Source organism: Hakea prostrata, chromosome 1 (genome assembly GCF_041222555.1).
Source record: "Hakea prostrata isolate BN-2017 chromosome 1, UWA_Hpros_2, whole genome shotgun sequence".
In the NCBI taxonomy this organism is placed as follows: Eukaryota; Viridiplantae; Streptophyta; class Magnoliopsida; order Proteales; family Proteaceae; genus Hakea; species Hakea prostrata.
The window spans coordinates 19,561,281-19,579,559 of NC_142600.1; the positions used below are offsets into that span (position 1 = coordinate 19,561,281).

General features: G+C 38.6%; 2 protein-coding genes across 2 annotated transcripts; both read left to right on the top strand.

Moving 5' to 3' along the window:
- The first annotated feature begins 4,335 nt into the window (after positions 1-4,335).
- Positions 4,336-13,115, top strand: LOC149028113 (ubiquitin-activating enzyme E1 1-like). The gene is given in 7 exon segments (XM_089168605.1): positions 4,336-4,550; positions 4,552-4,966; positions 5,262-5,479; positions 9,578-10,372; positions 10,520-11,388; positions 11,490-11,922; positions 12,054-13,115. Coding segments are annotated over 7 exon segments (3,357 nt in total). The 5' UTR covers positions 4,336-4,520; the 3' UTR covers positions 12,651-13,115.
- Positions 13,116-14,020: 905 nt separating this feature from the next.
- On the top strand, positions 14,021-18,279 carry LOC149028114 (uncharacterized). Its single transcript, XM_089147374.1, has 2 exons — positions 14,021-14,672; positions 18,044-18,279. The coding sequence occupies exons 1-2, from the start codon at positions 14,021-14,023 to the stop codon at positions 18,277-18,279; spliced, it is 888 nt and encodes a 295-aa protein (XP_089003500.1).

Consider the following 18,279-nt stretch of genomic DNA (forward strand, 5'->3'; position numbering starts at 1 on the left):
TGTTGTATCCCAACTGAGCATGCACTGAGAATCTTTTGGATTCCGGATCAATTTGGATAACCCAAGGAAGAAGATCTTCAATAGTTTCTTTTTCCACGAAAGAAAAATTCTAAACTCCTATAAAAATATCATTAGAGTCAACACCTGGAGTGTAAAAGGATCTCAGTTAAACCTCTCTCTTTCTTTTCTTTTCTTTTCTTTTCTTCTTTTTCTTTTCTTTTTTTTTTTTCTTTTTTCCGTAAACAATTAAACCCATTTGAGTCCTTATGGCATCGGTTTATCTAAAATAAGCTACAAGCTGAGGATGTAGTTGTGGTGCATGCAAGCTGGCCCAAATGAACCTTGGATCCAAAAAAAATTATTTGAAATGGCTTGGGCTTCTAATGTCTTAGCTCAGAAAAAAGGTAATTTGATTGTGATTGAAAATCGCAAAAAACTAAGGATCTTAATTATACGTAATGTAAAAGAACCAAGTTAGAGATATTGAAATTTTGAATGCTATAGATGAGGATGTAAAATAAGGATGGAGAAGCAAATTTTTTCCTACCACAACACTTTATTTTTCCTGTACAAAAGGGAGAGGGTTAGAGCGCATCGTTCGTACACGGTAAGCTAGAAAGTGAAACCAATTGGAGATCTAAAAAATTGTCTTCAATTTATCCAAGCATTCACACACAAACATGGAATCAATGATTAACATGATTTGGCATTCATTAATTGTAAAACCTAGATCCACGGGAGAAAACCAGATCCTTTTTAATGACTTGGGCGGGATGCATTATTTCTTAAATGGAAGAGAGTTCACATGAGGCTACACTTCCATTGGCTATAGGAATATGAGACTCCTATCTTAATCTAATTATACTTCCCCTCTCTGCTAGTCTCCTTATAGAATTGGGAGATTAGCAATTTACATTCATAATATAATGTACATCATATAGAAGGGGCATGGAAAAGAGAGAGATAAACGTATGCAACACTACAGTAAGAGATAACTTATAATGTATCGATGGTATATCCAATCTATTTTTTTTATATAAAAATATTTAATTTTTTTCCTTTTTAAGGTAAACAAGAAGCCTAGTCTTATAATGGTAGAATTTTACCTATTTGAAAGAAAACTTTACTCTGCTTTTTCCTTTTTTTTTTTGGGTAACCAAATACCAGTTAATAATGAGATTTTTTTCCTTTTTTTTTTTTTTTTTTGGTAATATATGTGGTGGGTACAGTAATTATATGCTGTCATAGTTGGCAATTTGATGAGGTGGTTGAGCGGTTCAATTGAAGGGTTCAAATGGTTCAATAAAAAAATTTAATTGAATTGAGTTGAAGCCGGTTCAATGGTCCAAGGAGTTAACTAGTGGACAGCAACTTGGAAGAGTTTAAATAGGGATGTGTTATTGATTTAAATGAAGAACATGCGGATGTAATTTGGAAAACTTGATTTTTTATTTTTATATTGTTACCGTTGTACGAATTGCATCTTTGATTAGAGCATGAATTTTATATTATTACCGTTGCACTAATGGCTATATTGAGTTGTGTATATCTAGGACAATTGGATCAAATCCAACTCATCGCCGAATGCACAAGCCCAAGTCAAGGCAAGACCAAGCCAATATGGATATGAAGCCTAAGTCAAGACGATGATGAAGAATGGACTACAAGAAGATTCAAGAACATTAACTCAAAACCTAAGCAAAAAGACTCAACAAATTAGGACCTAGGACATTTCTATATACATTTATATGTAATTGCACTCATTTGCATAAAAAACCATGTACATCATGTCATTAGATTGACGTAGGACATATTAGGATTTAGGAGTGTTTATGAGGACATAGGGTTGGTTAGAAGACCTTAAAAACCCTGAAAGTCTTATTTTGTGCCTTTATACTACAGTTTGCCGATTTGGTTTGTGAGGGTAGATACGAGCAAGATGTCCTATCTGTTGGTAGTAAAAACAAATAGGTTCCTTTTGTCCTACTGGTTGCACCGGCATCATGGGTCTTGATTTACGGGCCTTGGATTAGTATAAACTGACCAAGGGTTTGAGTAGCACCAATTGGTAGATTGACACCACTATGACCATATTGTCCATTCTTTGCATTCCCATATCCATGTCCCATACTCCTAGGTTGAAATGATGGAGTATGGTATGGAGCCGGCCTATAGAACTTCCTATCATCTTTGTCAACTATTTCTAGTGTTCTTGTTTTGCAACATCCGCTGAAGACGGAAAATTTTCCTTTCTGACTCTTCCACCTTCTTTGAATTCTAAACCATTTGGGCATAGCTCTCTATGGGTAAGACTGAGAGGTATGTCTTGATAGAAGATTGGAGTCCTTTGAAAAACTTATTCATCTTTTCTCTGTCCACTTTCATCGACTTAGGAGTAATTATATATACAACATTTGCAATCATAAGAAATATAATCAAATCAAATACACAATATATGATAATGTACTCATCACCTGTCAATGACAAAATAGTCTCCAAATGTCAAAGAAATCCTCAATTCAAGAGTACAACAATCCATAATAACACTAGAAAATAGAAAGACTAAATTAGGTTTTAATCGGGAATCAAATTAGGCATCATATGAACCCAACTTGTGCTCCTAGATTGGGGGTGACAAGTCAAACTCACCAGGATCGGTCGACAGCCCCCGAGTTAAGACAAAAATGCTTGATTTCACCAAATAATTTGGGCTTTTTTGGGACTTCAATGAAATAGTAGTATTGTCCCAAAAACACCTTCTAAATATTTCAACTAGTCCCAAATCAAAAAGTCCCAATTTGGTTCACAGAGAGTCACCTGCGGGTATCTCACAGAGGATGAATTGGTCTCAAAATGAAAAGATAGCATGATTCATCCCTTAATGGGGTTGGGGAAACATAATGGGGAACACCAATTTCGACCACTCTCATCATTATTGTAAACAACTACCAAAAATACCATGAAAGAATAGTCGCAAATAAGGTTTTTAGAATCCTCTTATCTCAACACGCGATTATCTTTGTGCACTCGAGCTTGTACACTACCAAATGTCCAAGAATCTCATCAAGCTCTAAGCTCTTAGCCTCCAAGCAACACAAACAATTCATTTATAAGGTTAGAAAGCAATAAAATAGTGTTTTAAAGTCAAAAAATCCGAAACTGCCCTTTTCTGGGTATGGAACGGTCAATCAAACTGATCACCGACCCCTATTTCTTTCACATGCAAAAGCAAGTTTCGAAAAACTTCGAAGGGTAGACTCCTCTAAACATTTATTAATCAATTGTATACTTTACATTAGCATTGGTTTTTGTATATGCCAAAATCTCACTTGTATGCCTTTTAGATTGTGTTTCTCTCTCCTCTTGAAATCAATTAGGGTGGCCGGGTCTTCTTCTAATTCATCCAAATCTATAGGTTCGATTTCTGAACTCATGAGTTTAACTCCAATGGTCTAAAGTTGCCTTCTACTAACACTTCAAGTTCACAGATCTGAAATGATGAATTATTAGGTTAGGATTTTTAACAGATTATATATCCACAATTAATCTTTACACCTGTGCAAGGGCCACCTCTGACTTATCTCTCATAGCAAAGTCCGCTAATTTTTTTTTCGAAGAGGGATTCTATTCTTGGAGACCAAACAAAAAATAATAATAAGAAAAAAGAAAAAAGAAAAAAGAAAAAAAGTAGAAAAAAAGCAGCAAAGGCAGTGGAACAGATTCTCCACTCATGGAATCAAGGATTGTTACACACACCTCTACATGGCCCTACCAAACAGGAATCATAGGGATGATTAAACCGTATCTTAAACATAATAAACAAGGTCCGGTCCAATTCGACGGTTCCGACAGTGAGGAGACCGGTTCGGCCACGGTTCCGACAGTGAAAAACCCGTGTGGCCCGCTCACCCAATCTAAAATTTGGAAATGGTCTGAAATCTGGAATATCTCTGAAGCTGAGCTTGTAAGCTCCTTTCATTTAGCCACACGCAACGCATTCTCTCCCCTGATCTCCTCTCTCTCCTTTACAAGAAGAGAGAGAATGAGAAACGAACCGACCTGAACATAGCGTACCTTCAAGACTCTTGTTGAGCTCAAAACCCTAGAAAAGAAAACTAAAACGAAAAACGGTAACCCTATAACTGCCGTAGTTGTACTCTGATGCTTCTATAAACATATTGCAGGTGAAGAAATCTAGTGTAGATTCTTTAGATAATCGTCCAGAGGAAAAAGAACTGAACACCTTGCTTCGTAATTCTTGCTTCTCCTCTTTATAACAACCAGAATCAAATTCTTTACTGCAACGAAGTTTCATTTGGTACGTGCTCTGTTTCTGTCCTTGTATCTGCTTTGGTTTGGCAATCTGTTATATCTTTCTTTTCCTTGAAAACATACAACTAATGCTGTCTGCACTTCTTGTTGGAACCGTGTTAGGGTTTTCGGTTTTGACATCCATTTCTCTCGCTTTTTCTTTCCTTTGAGAACGGTTTCGATCTCAGTTTCTCTAATGTTTATGTGTTATGATCTTTTCAATGGGATGTGGTGGGGGTTTTGAGCAGTTTATTGCACTATATGCTTCCTAGTAAGAGAGCTGTTGGAGGAGAGATAGTGGACGGCGATCGTCACAACACGGAAGTTTTTCTCAAGAAACCTCGGATTGATTCCTTGATATCTTCGTCAGTGGCCTTGGAAGTTACATTAGCTAGGGAGAATTACAAGAAGTGCAGCGGCAGCAGTAGTCGCAGCGACGGAAACAACTGCAGTATCAGTAGCAGTAGCAACAACAACCACAGCGGCACCGACATTGTTGGGCTGCCGAACATGGCATTGGGTGATGGAAACCCACCGGATATCGATGAGGATCTGCACAGTCGGCAGCTAGCTGTGTATGGCCGGGACACGATGAGACGCCTCTTCGGCTCCAACATCCTCATCTCTGGGATGCAGGGCCTCGGTTGTGAAATTGGTGGGTTTGTGATATGACTTTTCTCTTTCTTTCTTTCATCAGTGTTGCTTCAAGTTGCCGGTGGCCTGGCCAAGAACCCGGATAGGTCTTGGTCCTGTTATTCAAACAAATTTCATAGGGGTAGAAAGTAGAATAGGAGAGTTAAGTTTCATATTTGTTGAATAACTAAAATATTTTGAGGTTTGCAATGACTCTCACGCTTCCTGTTTGCTTAATTTTTTATGGGGCAAATAAAATTTCACTTTATCTTTCTCAGATTGCTTAATGTGGTGTTGTAATTACGTATATATTGCAGCAAAGAATCTTGTTCTTGCTGGTGTCAAATCTGTTACCTTACATGATGAGGGAGCGGTGGAGTTGTGGGATTTGTCCGGTAACTTCATTTTCTCTGAGGATGATGTTGGCAAGAATCGTGCACTTGCTTCTGTGCAGAAGCTGCAAGAATTGAACAATGCTGTGCTCATTTCTGCCGTAAGCTCTGAATTGACTAAGGAGAAACTTTCTGACTTTCAGGTGCTTTTGCTTTGCTTATCCTAGCCTCTGTTAACTTTTATGGTTTTAGTTTTTCAGCTATATCTATCAAAATATTGGTACGTTGATTCTTTCTAATATAAGCACTGTTTTCGTTAGTTTAGTTGTCTACTGTATGCATCGTTTATAACTTATTGAAACTTGTGCTGTCATAAATGATTATTAGAATGTTGTGGTCTAGTTGTGAGCATAATACCTGTTCCTGGTTACCTATAAGTGATTTGTTCTATTGTATGAATTGTCAACAACTTGTACAAAACTTATCTGCCTGGAGTAATTACTGATTTTCGATTTCTTAAGTTTTAAGGAGAATGCTGTTAATGTTTGCATTGTCTATTTGTTATTTTGTTTAGTTTTTTCTGTTGTGGCTTGATTTAGTTCTTGGTAAATGTCATTAATAAGAGCAACCAGAGGTGATGAGTCTGTTAGAAGATATATGTTGTTGATAGTTCTCTGTACAGCTTAGCTATGTTAAGTGTGGTGAGAATGTTTTGACCATGCACTTTGTGAAGAAGCGTTGGAGCATGTATAGCATCACTACTTTTCTACCATAATAATGGTTACACAATAGAGCTTTGTGTCAACAGGTGGAAACTTGTCTTCTGTTTGCTGGAAGTTGGAACCATATTTAGACTGGTTATTATTGACCTAATGATATAACCATATTTAGACTGGTTATTATTGAACTAATGATAAGTTGGTATCTGTTAGAAACTTAGAATTACTTGAACTGAGGGGTCTAATGATCTTGCTGTATTATTTTTTTCTTCATTTTGTTGATGTTCCACACTGAATCATTAAGTTATGTCATGAGATGCTAAAGTTGGAACCATATTTAGGCTGGTTATTATTGAACTAATGATAACTTGGTACCTGTTAGAATTACTTTAAATTGAAGGGTCTAATGATCTTGCTGTATTATTTTTTCTTCATTTTGTTGATGTTCCACACTGAATCATTAAGTTATGTCTCTTTCATGCATCATAAGCACCCAAAAGGTTCTACTAAATGGGTTTCCCTCTTCCTACCAAAAAAGGTCCCCCCCCCCCCCCCAACACAAACAGCAACTAGGTCAGACACATGGATAACTCGACATATAATTTCCCTACCCTAGCAAACAACTCCATGAGTGCCTTATGTGCCCAGCAATCACACTATTGTGCTTTTGCGCCTTTTGATTTTCCTTGTGTTTCTAGGGACTGTTTTCTCCTTATTTGAAGGTTGTGCATGAGTGCTGACACCCTTTTTTGGAGGAACATTTTTGCCTCCTGAAATCAATTTCATAAATTTCTGAGCATATTTTACTATTTGAATATTTTCTGTGCTTTAATCTTTGCCTGTCCAATTACCTAATTTGGCAAGTGAATATTTGAGGAAAATTATTAGTATTTAAGCTTTCGATACAAGCCCTTGGGATTGTATTATGCCAGCCAGACAAGGAAGCTAATGGAATATTAGGTGTGCAGTGTCCATTTGCTTTTTAAACAGGAATATGGTATGTTAACCTCCATGCTGTGAGATACACAGCCACCATGTGTCAAGGTATGAGCCATACTCATTGGTGTCACGACATCCTAAACCAATATGGGTTGGGAATGTTGTTCAATAAGTGATGCTTCATTTAATGTATACACAGTTCCTGTACAGCCAATGTGTCCTGATCTGATTCATATTTGTTTTGGTTTCAGCAACAGTTTAGTCCACCAACACTGATATCAATAACCCTGGCAACAACTGATTTTATCTTCTAAAAATTGACTCTTTCAGATGGTTCTGGAATATTTTTACCATTCTTATCTTGCAAAACATTTGAAATAATAGATGCCTTGCTTCCTACTGATACTCTATTGTATATAACTTGTTACATTGGCAATCGACTTATTTAGGGGGTGTTCCTTTTACATTTGAAACTGAGTTATTCTGGAGACATGTCACAGCTTTTTCAAATTAAAATTGTCGGACTGCTTTGGTTTTGGACACTTGTGCATTGTGTCTATGAACCTTTGTGAATGTACCAAATGTTACCTTGAGAAACTGGGTATGGTCAGAGGATTGTGTGAGGCTGGCATAATTGAGAAATTATTCAACAACAGAATTACAAAACTTAAAACCTAAAATTGGGATATTCGCTTGAAGAATTGTTTCTTTACTGTGGAAGTTCATATCACAATTTTCACATGTTATTATCTCCATACATATAAAGAAGTCAATAGCTTAGGTTTTCTATACATTGGTGAATATGAACATTTCCCCTCTTTTTGTTGGTGTATTTGAATGTTGGATTATAAGGCAGTGTGAGGCATAATGTGTGTATGTTATGTCAATCATTTGTAAAGTGTGGGTGCTATTTTTCTTCTGTATATTTGTGGATCTGGGTTCTCCTAATTTTGCTTTGTTATCATAGTCTATCTTTTAATGTTCAAGTATTATTGCTTTTGACTTAAGCGATGGTGAAGAGCATGTTTTTCTAATCCTTAATGTCCCATGCAATGCGAAAAGCGATTTAGTATCACTTGGGTGGTTGGACCAGCATCATAGTCTTTGGCTTTCCAAACCCAAACAGAACTAGCCTTAGGGTCGGTTTTGGTCCAACAAGGGTTGGAATTAGTGATTTATTTGAGTCCTCCATTCATCATGGGTTCCAGTTCTTCCTTTTTGTTTTTTTTTTGTTGGGGGGGGGGGGGCGAGTTTGCAAGTTAATTCAGTTTTATTGTCTAAGTAGGAGTTTAGTTATTTTTCTCTTTAAATACCTGCAGCTGACAATGGATACAGTGGGTGTTTGTGAAGTTGACTCTTTGAGAGTGCAATTGTGTGATTCCTTTCCCCTTCCCCAGAAATTATTCTCTTTTTCTAACCTGCCCTTAAAAAGGAACCTTCAATTAGTGCAAATTCCCATGTGAGTCATAAGCATATTTTTTCCGAGGTTGCAGGTTGCTGCCTTGTCAGTAAAACGAGTTCTATATATTTTTGCTGCTGAAGTGTTTCATTTGCATTCCATTACTTGGTCCACTGGGTTTTGTTATGTTTCTTGTTTGGTAACTGGAGCAGATCTTTGACTTCAATAAAGATGAAGACTTGGCTTATGATCATAATGCATACTACACAATTTCATACTTCCAAATCCATATTAGAAGCTGTACATGGGTTTCGATATTGCTTTATTATCAGTCCAAACTCTTTTTTTGAAAAACTTTGAAACGAAAATGAAGATTTGTTTCGGGCAATACAACTGTTTTATCTATTTTACGTCAATGGCTTCTGCAGAGTGCATCGCAGATCATGTAGTGGTATTGCAACTCTGCTGATGCACCAATTCTCTCTCCAGCTGCAAAAGTTGTATTATTTATAGCCTGTGCTCAGAAGTTTCCAGCATGTGGATTAAAAATGATGTATTCAGAGGGTTGTAAATCTGTGAAGATCACCATGGTTTTCCTCCTCCTGTAAGACTTGTTAAATTTGGATATTTCCAGCCTTTTTACATCAATATTCCTGGGACTCGTGTATGAATGTGTAGGCTGTGATGGGATAGTGGTCTGGTGATAGTGCTACAGTGTATCTTAAACCGAATTAGAAAGCGTCCAATCCAAACATTTTAATTGGTTGGGGGCTCTGTTGCATTTATATGTTGTATCACCGTCGAATATAATAATAGAGCCAGATAATGTAGGTAATAGTTTGGTTGAGGTTTTAATATTTGTTTTTTTTTTTTAATATCTATGGGTTCATGGTTCCCATGATTATATTCTTTATCCTGATTGTGGGCCATTGTTGTCTTTAATTTCTGCTCTTGTTCTATTTGGAATTGCTTGTGCAAGCTGATGTAATGTTGCTTGTCTTTGCCTAAGCTGTAACTTGATATGGGACATGCTATTTCCCTTCTCAAGATTGAGAAATGTCAATGTCTTGATGTTGTTGATCTATCCATCCCTTCTCAATTCTATATTGCAATTTTTGACTGCATTCCTTGTAAAATGGAATTTGCATCCCTGAATTTTTTTTGACACTTCTGCTTGTCCCATTTTTCTTTCTTGGACTTTATCTTGCTTTAGTATTGCCTTCTGATTTTTTTCCGCTTTACAGGCGGTAGTTTTTACTGATATCAGCTTGGATAAAGCAATTGAATTTGATGAGTATTGCCATAATCATCAGCCTCCAATTTCTTTCATCAAAACTGAAGTTCGGGGCCTTTTTGGTAGTGTTTTCTGTGACTTTGGACCCGACTTTACCGTTGTTGATGTCGATGGTGAGGAACCACATACAGGTATAATTACATCGATCAGCAATGACAACCCTGCTCACGTGTCCTGTGTCGAAGATGAACGACTTGAATTTCAGGATGGGGATGTTGTTATCTTCTCTGAAGTCAAGGGCATGACTGAATTGAATGACGGGAAGCCACGAAAGATTAAGAATGCAAGGCCTTACTCATTCACTCTTGAGGATGACACGATAAATTATGGTGTGTATGAGAAAGGTGGTATTGTCACACAGGTGAAGCAACCAAAGGTGTTGCATTTTAAGACGTTGAAAGAAGCGCTGAAGGATCCGGGTGATTTCCTTCTGAGTGACTTCTCCAAGTTTGATCGACCTCCTCTGCTGCACTTGGCATTCCAAGCACTAGATAAGTTTATATGTGAGGTTGGACGTTTCCCTGTTGCTGGGACGGAGGAGGATGCTCAGAAGCTGATATCTTTGGCCGTTAACATCAATGAGGGTTTAGGAGATGGGAAGCTGGACAAGATTGACCAGAAGCTTATGCGACAATTTGCATTTGGAGCAAGGGCAGTTCTAAACCCCATGGCTGCCACATTTGGTGGAATTGTTGGGCAAGAAGTTGTTAAAGCATGTTCTGGAAAGTTCCATCCACTTTTTCAGGTAAGATATACATCATTGACTATAGCCCTAGGGATTGCTAGTCAGTAGTCACTCTTAATTTGGGTAGGCGTTTTAACTGAATTTCTTTCATAGATCTTCCTAATTTAGTTTTATTTCTAATATTGTGTCTTATTGGTTTTCTTACAGTTCTTCTATTTTGACTCAGTCGAGTCTCTCCCGGCTGAACCCCTAGACCCCATTGACGTGAAACCGTTAAACAGCCGTTATGATGCACAGATTTCAGTCTTTGGGTGCAAGCTCCAGAAGAAACTAGAGGAAGCCAAAGTGTTTATTGTTGGTTCTGGTGCACTAGGGTGTGAGTTTTTGAAGAATCTAGCTCTGATGGGTGTTTGTTGCAGTGACAATGGGAAGTTAACTATTACAGATGATGATGTAATAGAGAAGAGTAACCTCAGCAGGCAGTTCCTCTTCAGGGATTGGAACATTGGACAGGCCAAATCTACTGTTGCTGCATCTGCTGCTGCTTCAATAAACCCTCGTTTTAATGTTCAAGCTCTGCAGAACCGTGCAAGCCCTGAGACGGAAAATGTGTTCAATGATGCGTTCTGGGAGAATCTGAGTGTTGTCATCAATGCACTGGATAATGTTAATGCTAGGCTTTACATTGATCAGAGGTGCTTGTATTTTCAGAAGCCGCTACTGGAGTCTGGAACACTAGGTGCCAAATGCAACACACAGATGGTAATTCCTCATCTCACTGAAAACTATGGTGCCTCAAGGGACCCACCTGAGAAGCAAGCACCCATGTGTACTGTGCATTCATTTCCCCATAACATTGATCACTGTCTGACATGGGCACGTTCTGAGTTTGAGGGCTTGCTTGAGAAGACTCCAGCAGAAGTAAATGCATATTTATCCAATCCAAGTGAATACACAGTGTCTATGAAGAATGCTGGTGATGCTCAGGCCAGGGACAATCTGGAACGTGTTGTTGAGTGCCTTAATAGGGAGAGATGTCAAACATTCCAAGATTGCATAACTTGGGCTCGTTTAAAGTACATTTCGTGATGGCTACTCCTTTTTTCTTCCTGTTTAGTTTTATTTTATGTACAAACATAGTTCTCAGTCTTTGACCTAGCCTTTTCCATGTAATCAGGTTCGAGGACTACTTTGCTAACCGTGTGAAGCAGTTGACTTTTACTTTTCCTGAAGATGCAGCAACTAGTAATGGTGCTTCATTCTGGTCAGCTCCCAAGCGTTTCCCTCGCCCATTGCAGTTCTCTGCTGATGGTCCTAGCTATCTCCAGTTCATTATGGCAGGATCCATATTGCGTGCTCGGACATTTGGTATAGCAGTTCCTGACTGGGTTAAGAATCCTATGAAGTTGGCTGATGCAATTGATAAGGTGAGGGTTCCTGCTTTTCTGCCCAAGGAAGGAGTCAGAATCGTCACAGATGAAAAAGCCTCAAGTCTGTCTACTGCATCCATAGATGATGCAGCTGTTATCAATGATCTAGTCACGAGGTTGGAACGATGTCGGAAAAAACTTCCATCAGGGTTCAGGATGAACCCAATACAATTTGAGAAGGTCTCTCTCTGCCCCTCTTTGCGTGCATGTGTGGTAGCTTGGCATAAATCATCAGGATAATCAATTGGCTAGATTAGTTTAATGTTTATGCCACTCTATCTCTACTTGATCCACTTTAATGTATTGTGCAGGATGATGACACCAATTACCACATGGACTTCATAGCTGGACTTGCAAATATGAGGGCAAGGAACTACAGTATTCCAGAAGTTGACAAGCTCAAGGCCAAATTCATTGCTGGAAGGATCATCCCAGCCATTGCAACTGCCACTGCGTTGGCAACTGGACTTGTCTGCTTGGAACTGTACAAGGTTCTGGATGGGGGACACAAGCTGGAAGACTACCGCAACACCTTTGCCAATCTGGCACTGCCACTTTTCTCTATAGCAGAACCAGTCCCACCCAAGGTAATGAAGCACCGGGATATGAACTGGACTGTGTGGGACCGATGGATCTTGAGGGACAGTCCCACCCTGAGAGATCTGCTGCAGTGGCTGAAAGACAAGGGGTTGAATGCTTATAGCATCTCATGTGGTAGTTGTTTGCTATACAACAGTATGTTCCCGAGGCATCGGGACCGAATGGACAGGAAGTTGGTTGATCTTGCCAGGGAAGTGGCTCGTGTGGAAGCGCCTCCATACAGGAGTCATATTGATGTTGTAGTGGCATGTGAGGATGACAAAAGCAACGACATCGACGTCCCTCAAGTCTCAATTTACTTCAGGTAGGCTGTTAGATAGCTGAATGAGAGGTGGTTGACACAACCTGGGCTTTGCTTGCTCCATAGCGTCCTCCAGTCACTGTGCCTTTTGCACCCCAGTTGATGATACACAAAACTAGTATTGGAGGTTTATAACCTCAGAGAATTAATAGGTAATTTCAACGGACTTTACAGTCAGGCTTTGCTCTTTATTGTTTGCTCATATAGCATGAGATGGTTGAAAAGGTTATCAATTTTAGATGAGCTTGTAGAAATGATGCATGTTCTCGGAACCCTTTGATGGTTCGGGAGCGCATGTTTATCCTTTCGTGGTTGGGGCATGGTATTGGCTAGGGCTGCAGCAGGGTTGGGTTGCACAAAACTTTTTAGAACCGTGATCAAACCATGGAAATCATGGCCAGATTCTGAGTTTAAAAACCGAACCTTGGTCCTAATGTTGTCTTTCAGGTTGGGCCAATCGAATATTCAATCCTGATCCGGTATCACTTATATTCACAAAACAACTTAAAAAGTGATGGGTATATTCTGTTCGGGGTTGGGTCGGGTCGAGTTAAGTTGGGCCGGGCTGCGTCTGGTCTAACAATGAAAACTAGAGTAATGCATGCATAAAATTTTTAGTAAGTTGTCCAATAATATGATTCAAAAAAAATGAAGGAGACATTGGGAATATGATCTCTTTCATATTTAGGAGGTGATGTATTACTCTGATATCTCAAACCATTCTCGCAGGAACTAAGGTCAGGTTGAAACCATCTTATTAACCGATTGGCAGAGCTTGGGTTCTACAATCGAGGGCACAAAGGGTCAAATGAAAGACATTTTGAGAGAATACTGTTTGACCTGGTCATTGATACCTGACAATCCTAGTCGATTTTGGGGAATAATCCCTCTGGAGCTCGCCAGTTGTTTTGTTGGATTTTGTCTTCCTTCCTTGAATTTCTGAATGTGGTCTTACCAAAAACCGAAAAAAACATTCTGAATAGGGCAAAGTAACTATTCTAACTAACCCTTATCAACCTCCCGCTAAAATCCGCAAACTCTCTCTCTCTCTCTCTCTCTCTCTCTCTCTCAATTTGTTCCCAGTCAAACAATTATGGTTTCTGCTCTCTGTCCCTCTCTTACCTTCGCTGTTCCAATCAAAAATAGGGAAAAAAACAAAAAAAAACCCCGAACCCACCACCTCTCAGAACCTGCAACTTCTCACATTTGCAGACGCAGCTCTCGGTACCCATTTTACCTAAGGATTCATTTTGAGCTAATCAAACCTCTCTAGACCCACCGAAGGAATAAGAAAAGAGAGGATCCTCTCTGTCTCTGTTTGGCATTTGATTTTTCTGTCTTTCATTGATAATCTTCTCCTTCTTCTTTCCACCCCTAATGTGGCCACCATGGAGAAAATCATCTGGTCAAAAGCATATCTTGTCGAAGAATTTTTCATGCTCTTCATTCAAAGATGTTCAGACCATATTCAAAGGAGATGTGGAGCAGATTACCCCTAAGAAGTCCAACATCTTCCAACGCGTTCGCCTCGCCAACACAGTGATCCGCAATTGGTCCTGTTCTCCTCCGAAGAACACTCCTTCACCTTCCCCCTCGCCACCGCCTCAATTAGAACCAAGAACGACACGCGCAGTCCCTTCTCCAGGCGCCGAGAAAGGCATAGTCGTCTACTACACCAGCTTGCGCGTCGTCCGAAGGACCTTTGCGGACTGCAGAACCGTCCTTTCCATCTTAAGAGGGTTCAGAGTTTCGATTGACGAGAGGGATCTGTTGATGGATGCAGGGTTCTTGAAAGAGTTAAAGACGATCTTAGGTAGCAAGGAGCTGAAGTTACCTAGGGTTTTCATAGGCGGAAGGTACATCGGCGGAGCAGAAGAAATCCGACAACTTCACGAAACAGGAGAGCTGAAGAGGTTCGTGGAAGGTTTTCCGGCGGCGGAGGTTGGTGTTTGTGGGGAATGCGGTGGGCATCGCTTCCTGTTGTGCCAGCAGTGCAACGGCAGCCGGAAGTTTTACGTGGATAAGTGTGGTGAATTTAGGAGTTGTTCGACCTGCAACGAGAACGGCCTCATCAAGTGCCCTTCCTGTTATTCCTGTTCTCCCAATCTTAAAGACTCTTTAAATTTTGAGAATTCCTTAATTTCTTAGTTTTCAGAGAATTTATGAGTAGCAGCACAATTGTGTTTTTGTTTTTCTTTTCTAACGGCACTAATGTTTTCTATTACAAATTCAACCCAAAAAAAGAAAAAAAATTGAAAATCGCAAGATGCACTATCTAGAACTGGTTGAGTCGTTGTTCCCTGCAATCCACAAAGTGGGTGAATCAAACATGGTTCTAAGTAGCATGTGTTCTTCTCATGCTCTTGGTCACAACATGTGTGGTGATCTGGAAACCTTGGATTTACTATTGATATCCTTTCTATTGATTCTGTACAACAATTCTGTGTTCATGCCTTCGATCATTTTTCCTCTTTGTCAGCCGCAGGAAAACGTTGGTTCTTCTCTATTGTTAGAATCATTACCATACAACCCCTTACTTGCTACTATTTATGGGATGCACGAAACAAAATTGAATCTACTTCTGGAGGTATCTGTCCCAAAAGTGGAACTTGCTTAAGTCCTGACTGTCGAGCAAAATATTTATGGCCACTGGATTGAAATCTCGATTGAAATTTTGGATCTGATGATCTAAAATTTCGCATTATAGTGAATGCATAGGACTGAAGCAATTTCCCCCAAAACTGTATTATATGAATCAAATTTCTGGATTGCGCAAATGGGATTATATGACCCAAGTTTCTCATATAACTCAACTACTCAAGTAAGGAGAGGGAGGGAGATAATTAAATTTTAGGCAGAGATCTGCCACTCAATCCTATGATCTCAAAAGTTTTTGTATAAAAGACTTGAATAATTTTGGTAGCTCATGGTAAAATATAATTTGAGCCGAAAAAAATTATCACAAAATTTAGATTTTAATAATTATTTTCAAAAATAAGATCATGTAAAACATTTTTATAAATATTTTATTGAGTAAATTGTTTTTAAAATCTAACCATCTGGAAAATATTCCCTATAATTAGTACCTAAGGTATGATAAACCCATGATAAATCCAACTGGATTCAAGTTAACTCTCTCCTTGATTTGCTATCAACTAAACAATGTCCACATCTTCTTTGTATATAAGTTTTACTTCATATAATAACTTATCTTCCAAAATGCATGAGAGGTTCCTCTCAAATTTTATGTACCTTTTGTAGAAAAACACAACCAAAAGCGAAACTATGGCTTAAGTTATTTTTACTCGCACCTTGATTACATTCTTGGTTGACAATGATTAATACCTCTTAATAAAAATCGTAGATTCAGACTTTCTTTGATGGCATATGGAATAATCCCCTATCCCAAATCCCTCCAATATGTAAAATCCTCAGAAAAATAAGTTTTTGATCATAAAAAGGAAAAAGTATATATCAATGATTAACCGTCATGCATAATTCATCAGTTTGCTTGAAACGATCAATACGTCTTCTGTTAGTAGGGGAGTTACTACTAATAGTATTATTTGTTATGTTGGTGAAAAACTCCAGAAGTGTTGGGAACTTGTAGTTACAAAACGAGGCATTATAAAGTGTAGAATGTCTACCAATATGGGATTAAGCGAATAAGCCAATGCTTATTGGGTGGGGTATGAAGGATAAAAGCTGCCTCCACATCATTAAGCCAATGATTACCAAAAAAAACATCATTAAGCCAATCTTCTTGTATTAGATTTATGCTTGTGTTGATGTATTCTATGCTATCCTTTATCGTCTTCATTAAAGCATCTAGCGCATTACTTTTTTCAAGCACATTACTTTTTTTCAAACCGCATTAGCATAAATAATATGACATTGATCCACAAGTCCCATGCTCCAACCTGCTATACTTAGGGATTCATTATATACCCCTGCACATAATAATATAAGAGAATGAGTGCATGATCTTGACGGTGTTGAATTAACAGGGTATGGTTGTACAATGCAGATTTTGGATTGTTAACCATAAGAGGCGTTTGTGTTCATCTCCATGAGACACCTGTTAATATTTGTTATTATTTTATGAGGATTGAGTTGAAGTATGCTCATAGTTACATTATTTCTTTCTATCCCATATAAAGTAACATATAGTCACAAAGATAGAAAAGAGCCACCAAATTTTTTGCTTGTCTAGTTGGAAGTCAACTAGGAAATCATTGCATAGGTGCAAGATGGAATCTTGGGCAAGATGTTCCGTTTTCAGCCCAAGTGGTCTTGCAGCCCAAATTCTCTTAGTCCATTCCCAAGCGATGAAAACATGCCAGAGAGTCTCTGTCTTATCTCTGCGCAATTCACAAAAATCGTGCATCTCCGTCCATTGAGATAATACAGGTCTAATTGGTAACCCTGCATTCAAGAGACACCAAAATAAATATTTGAGTTTGGGATGCAGTGATAATTTCCATAACATTTTCCATCATTGCATGAACTCATTTGGCATTAGGGTTTTGCTTGCCAACTTAGTAGAAAATTCATCATTGGTAGAAATGCGTGAGAGCAAGGTATCGTGAGAATTGAGATTAAAGTGGGAGATAGAGAAATTTGAAAGATTAAAATTTGAGAGATATTCCTTGTTCACTGAGATGTATTGTGACATTTGGGCAACTGTGGTGTCATATGAGCAAATGTTAGACAGAGGGTACTTGTCAACAACTAAATTCATGGCATAAGGGAGCCAAGGATCATATATACTAGAAGGAAATATCAATGCCATTCCCAACCTGTTGTGTAACCTGCTGTTTTGGGGTTTGACTCTCCCTTTTATAGAGTTTTTCAGCCCTTACCGGATTATTATAATTTCCTTCGTGTCTTTGGTTGCACTTGCTATCCCATGCTTCACCCTTTTAATAAACATAAAATGGAGTTTAGGTCTACTCCTTGTATCTTGTTGGATATAGCCCTAATCATCATGGCTATTGTTGCTTGAATCTCTCTACTGGCATAATTTATATTTCTAGACATGTTGTATTTGATGAGTCTAGTTTTCCATTTCGATCTCATGATCCTCCCTCTTCTAATTCCCCATTGGTTCTACCTTGCTCTCCCCAACTTGACACTAAGTCTGTTGAAATCATTCTACTGGTGTTGATGCTTCCACCACTATATTTGCTATTGGTTCTCTTTCCCCTTTTTGTTTTTTTTTTTTTTTTTTTTTTTTTTTTTTTTTTTTTTTTTTTTTTTTTGTTCAAAGGGTTTTTCTACTAGGCTTTTTGAAGCTTTCTCCAAGTGGGTCTCCTGATGTTACTCATTGTACTAATGATGTCTCCAAAATACATGGGCAGCATGATTTATCTACTAATGATGGTTCATTACCTGTTTTAGATTCAACTTCTCCCCATGGGCCTAGACATGCACAAGCTGCTGGACCTATTCAGATGTTTAGTGGATCTGATAATATTCATTTTAATGTTGAAAATTTTGTACTTGATGGATTGTATCGAACTGTATATGGGACTGTTGTTAATACTTCTAACAGTTTTGCTACCTCTGTTTTGGAGCCTCATGGGTCAGTTTTGTTTGATGCAGCCCTCTTCTACTCGAGTTCATCCTATGATTAG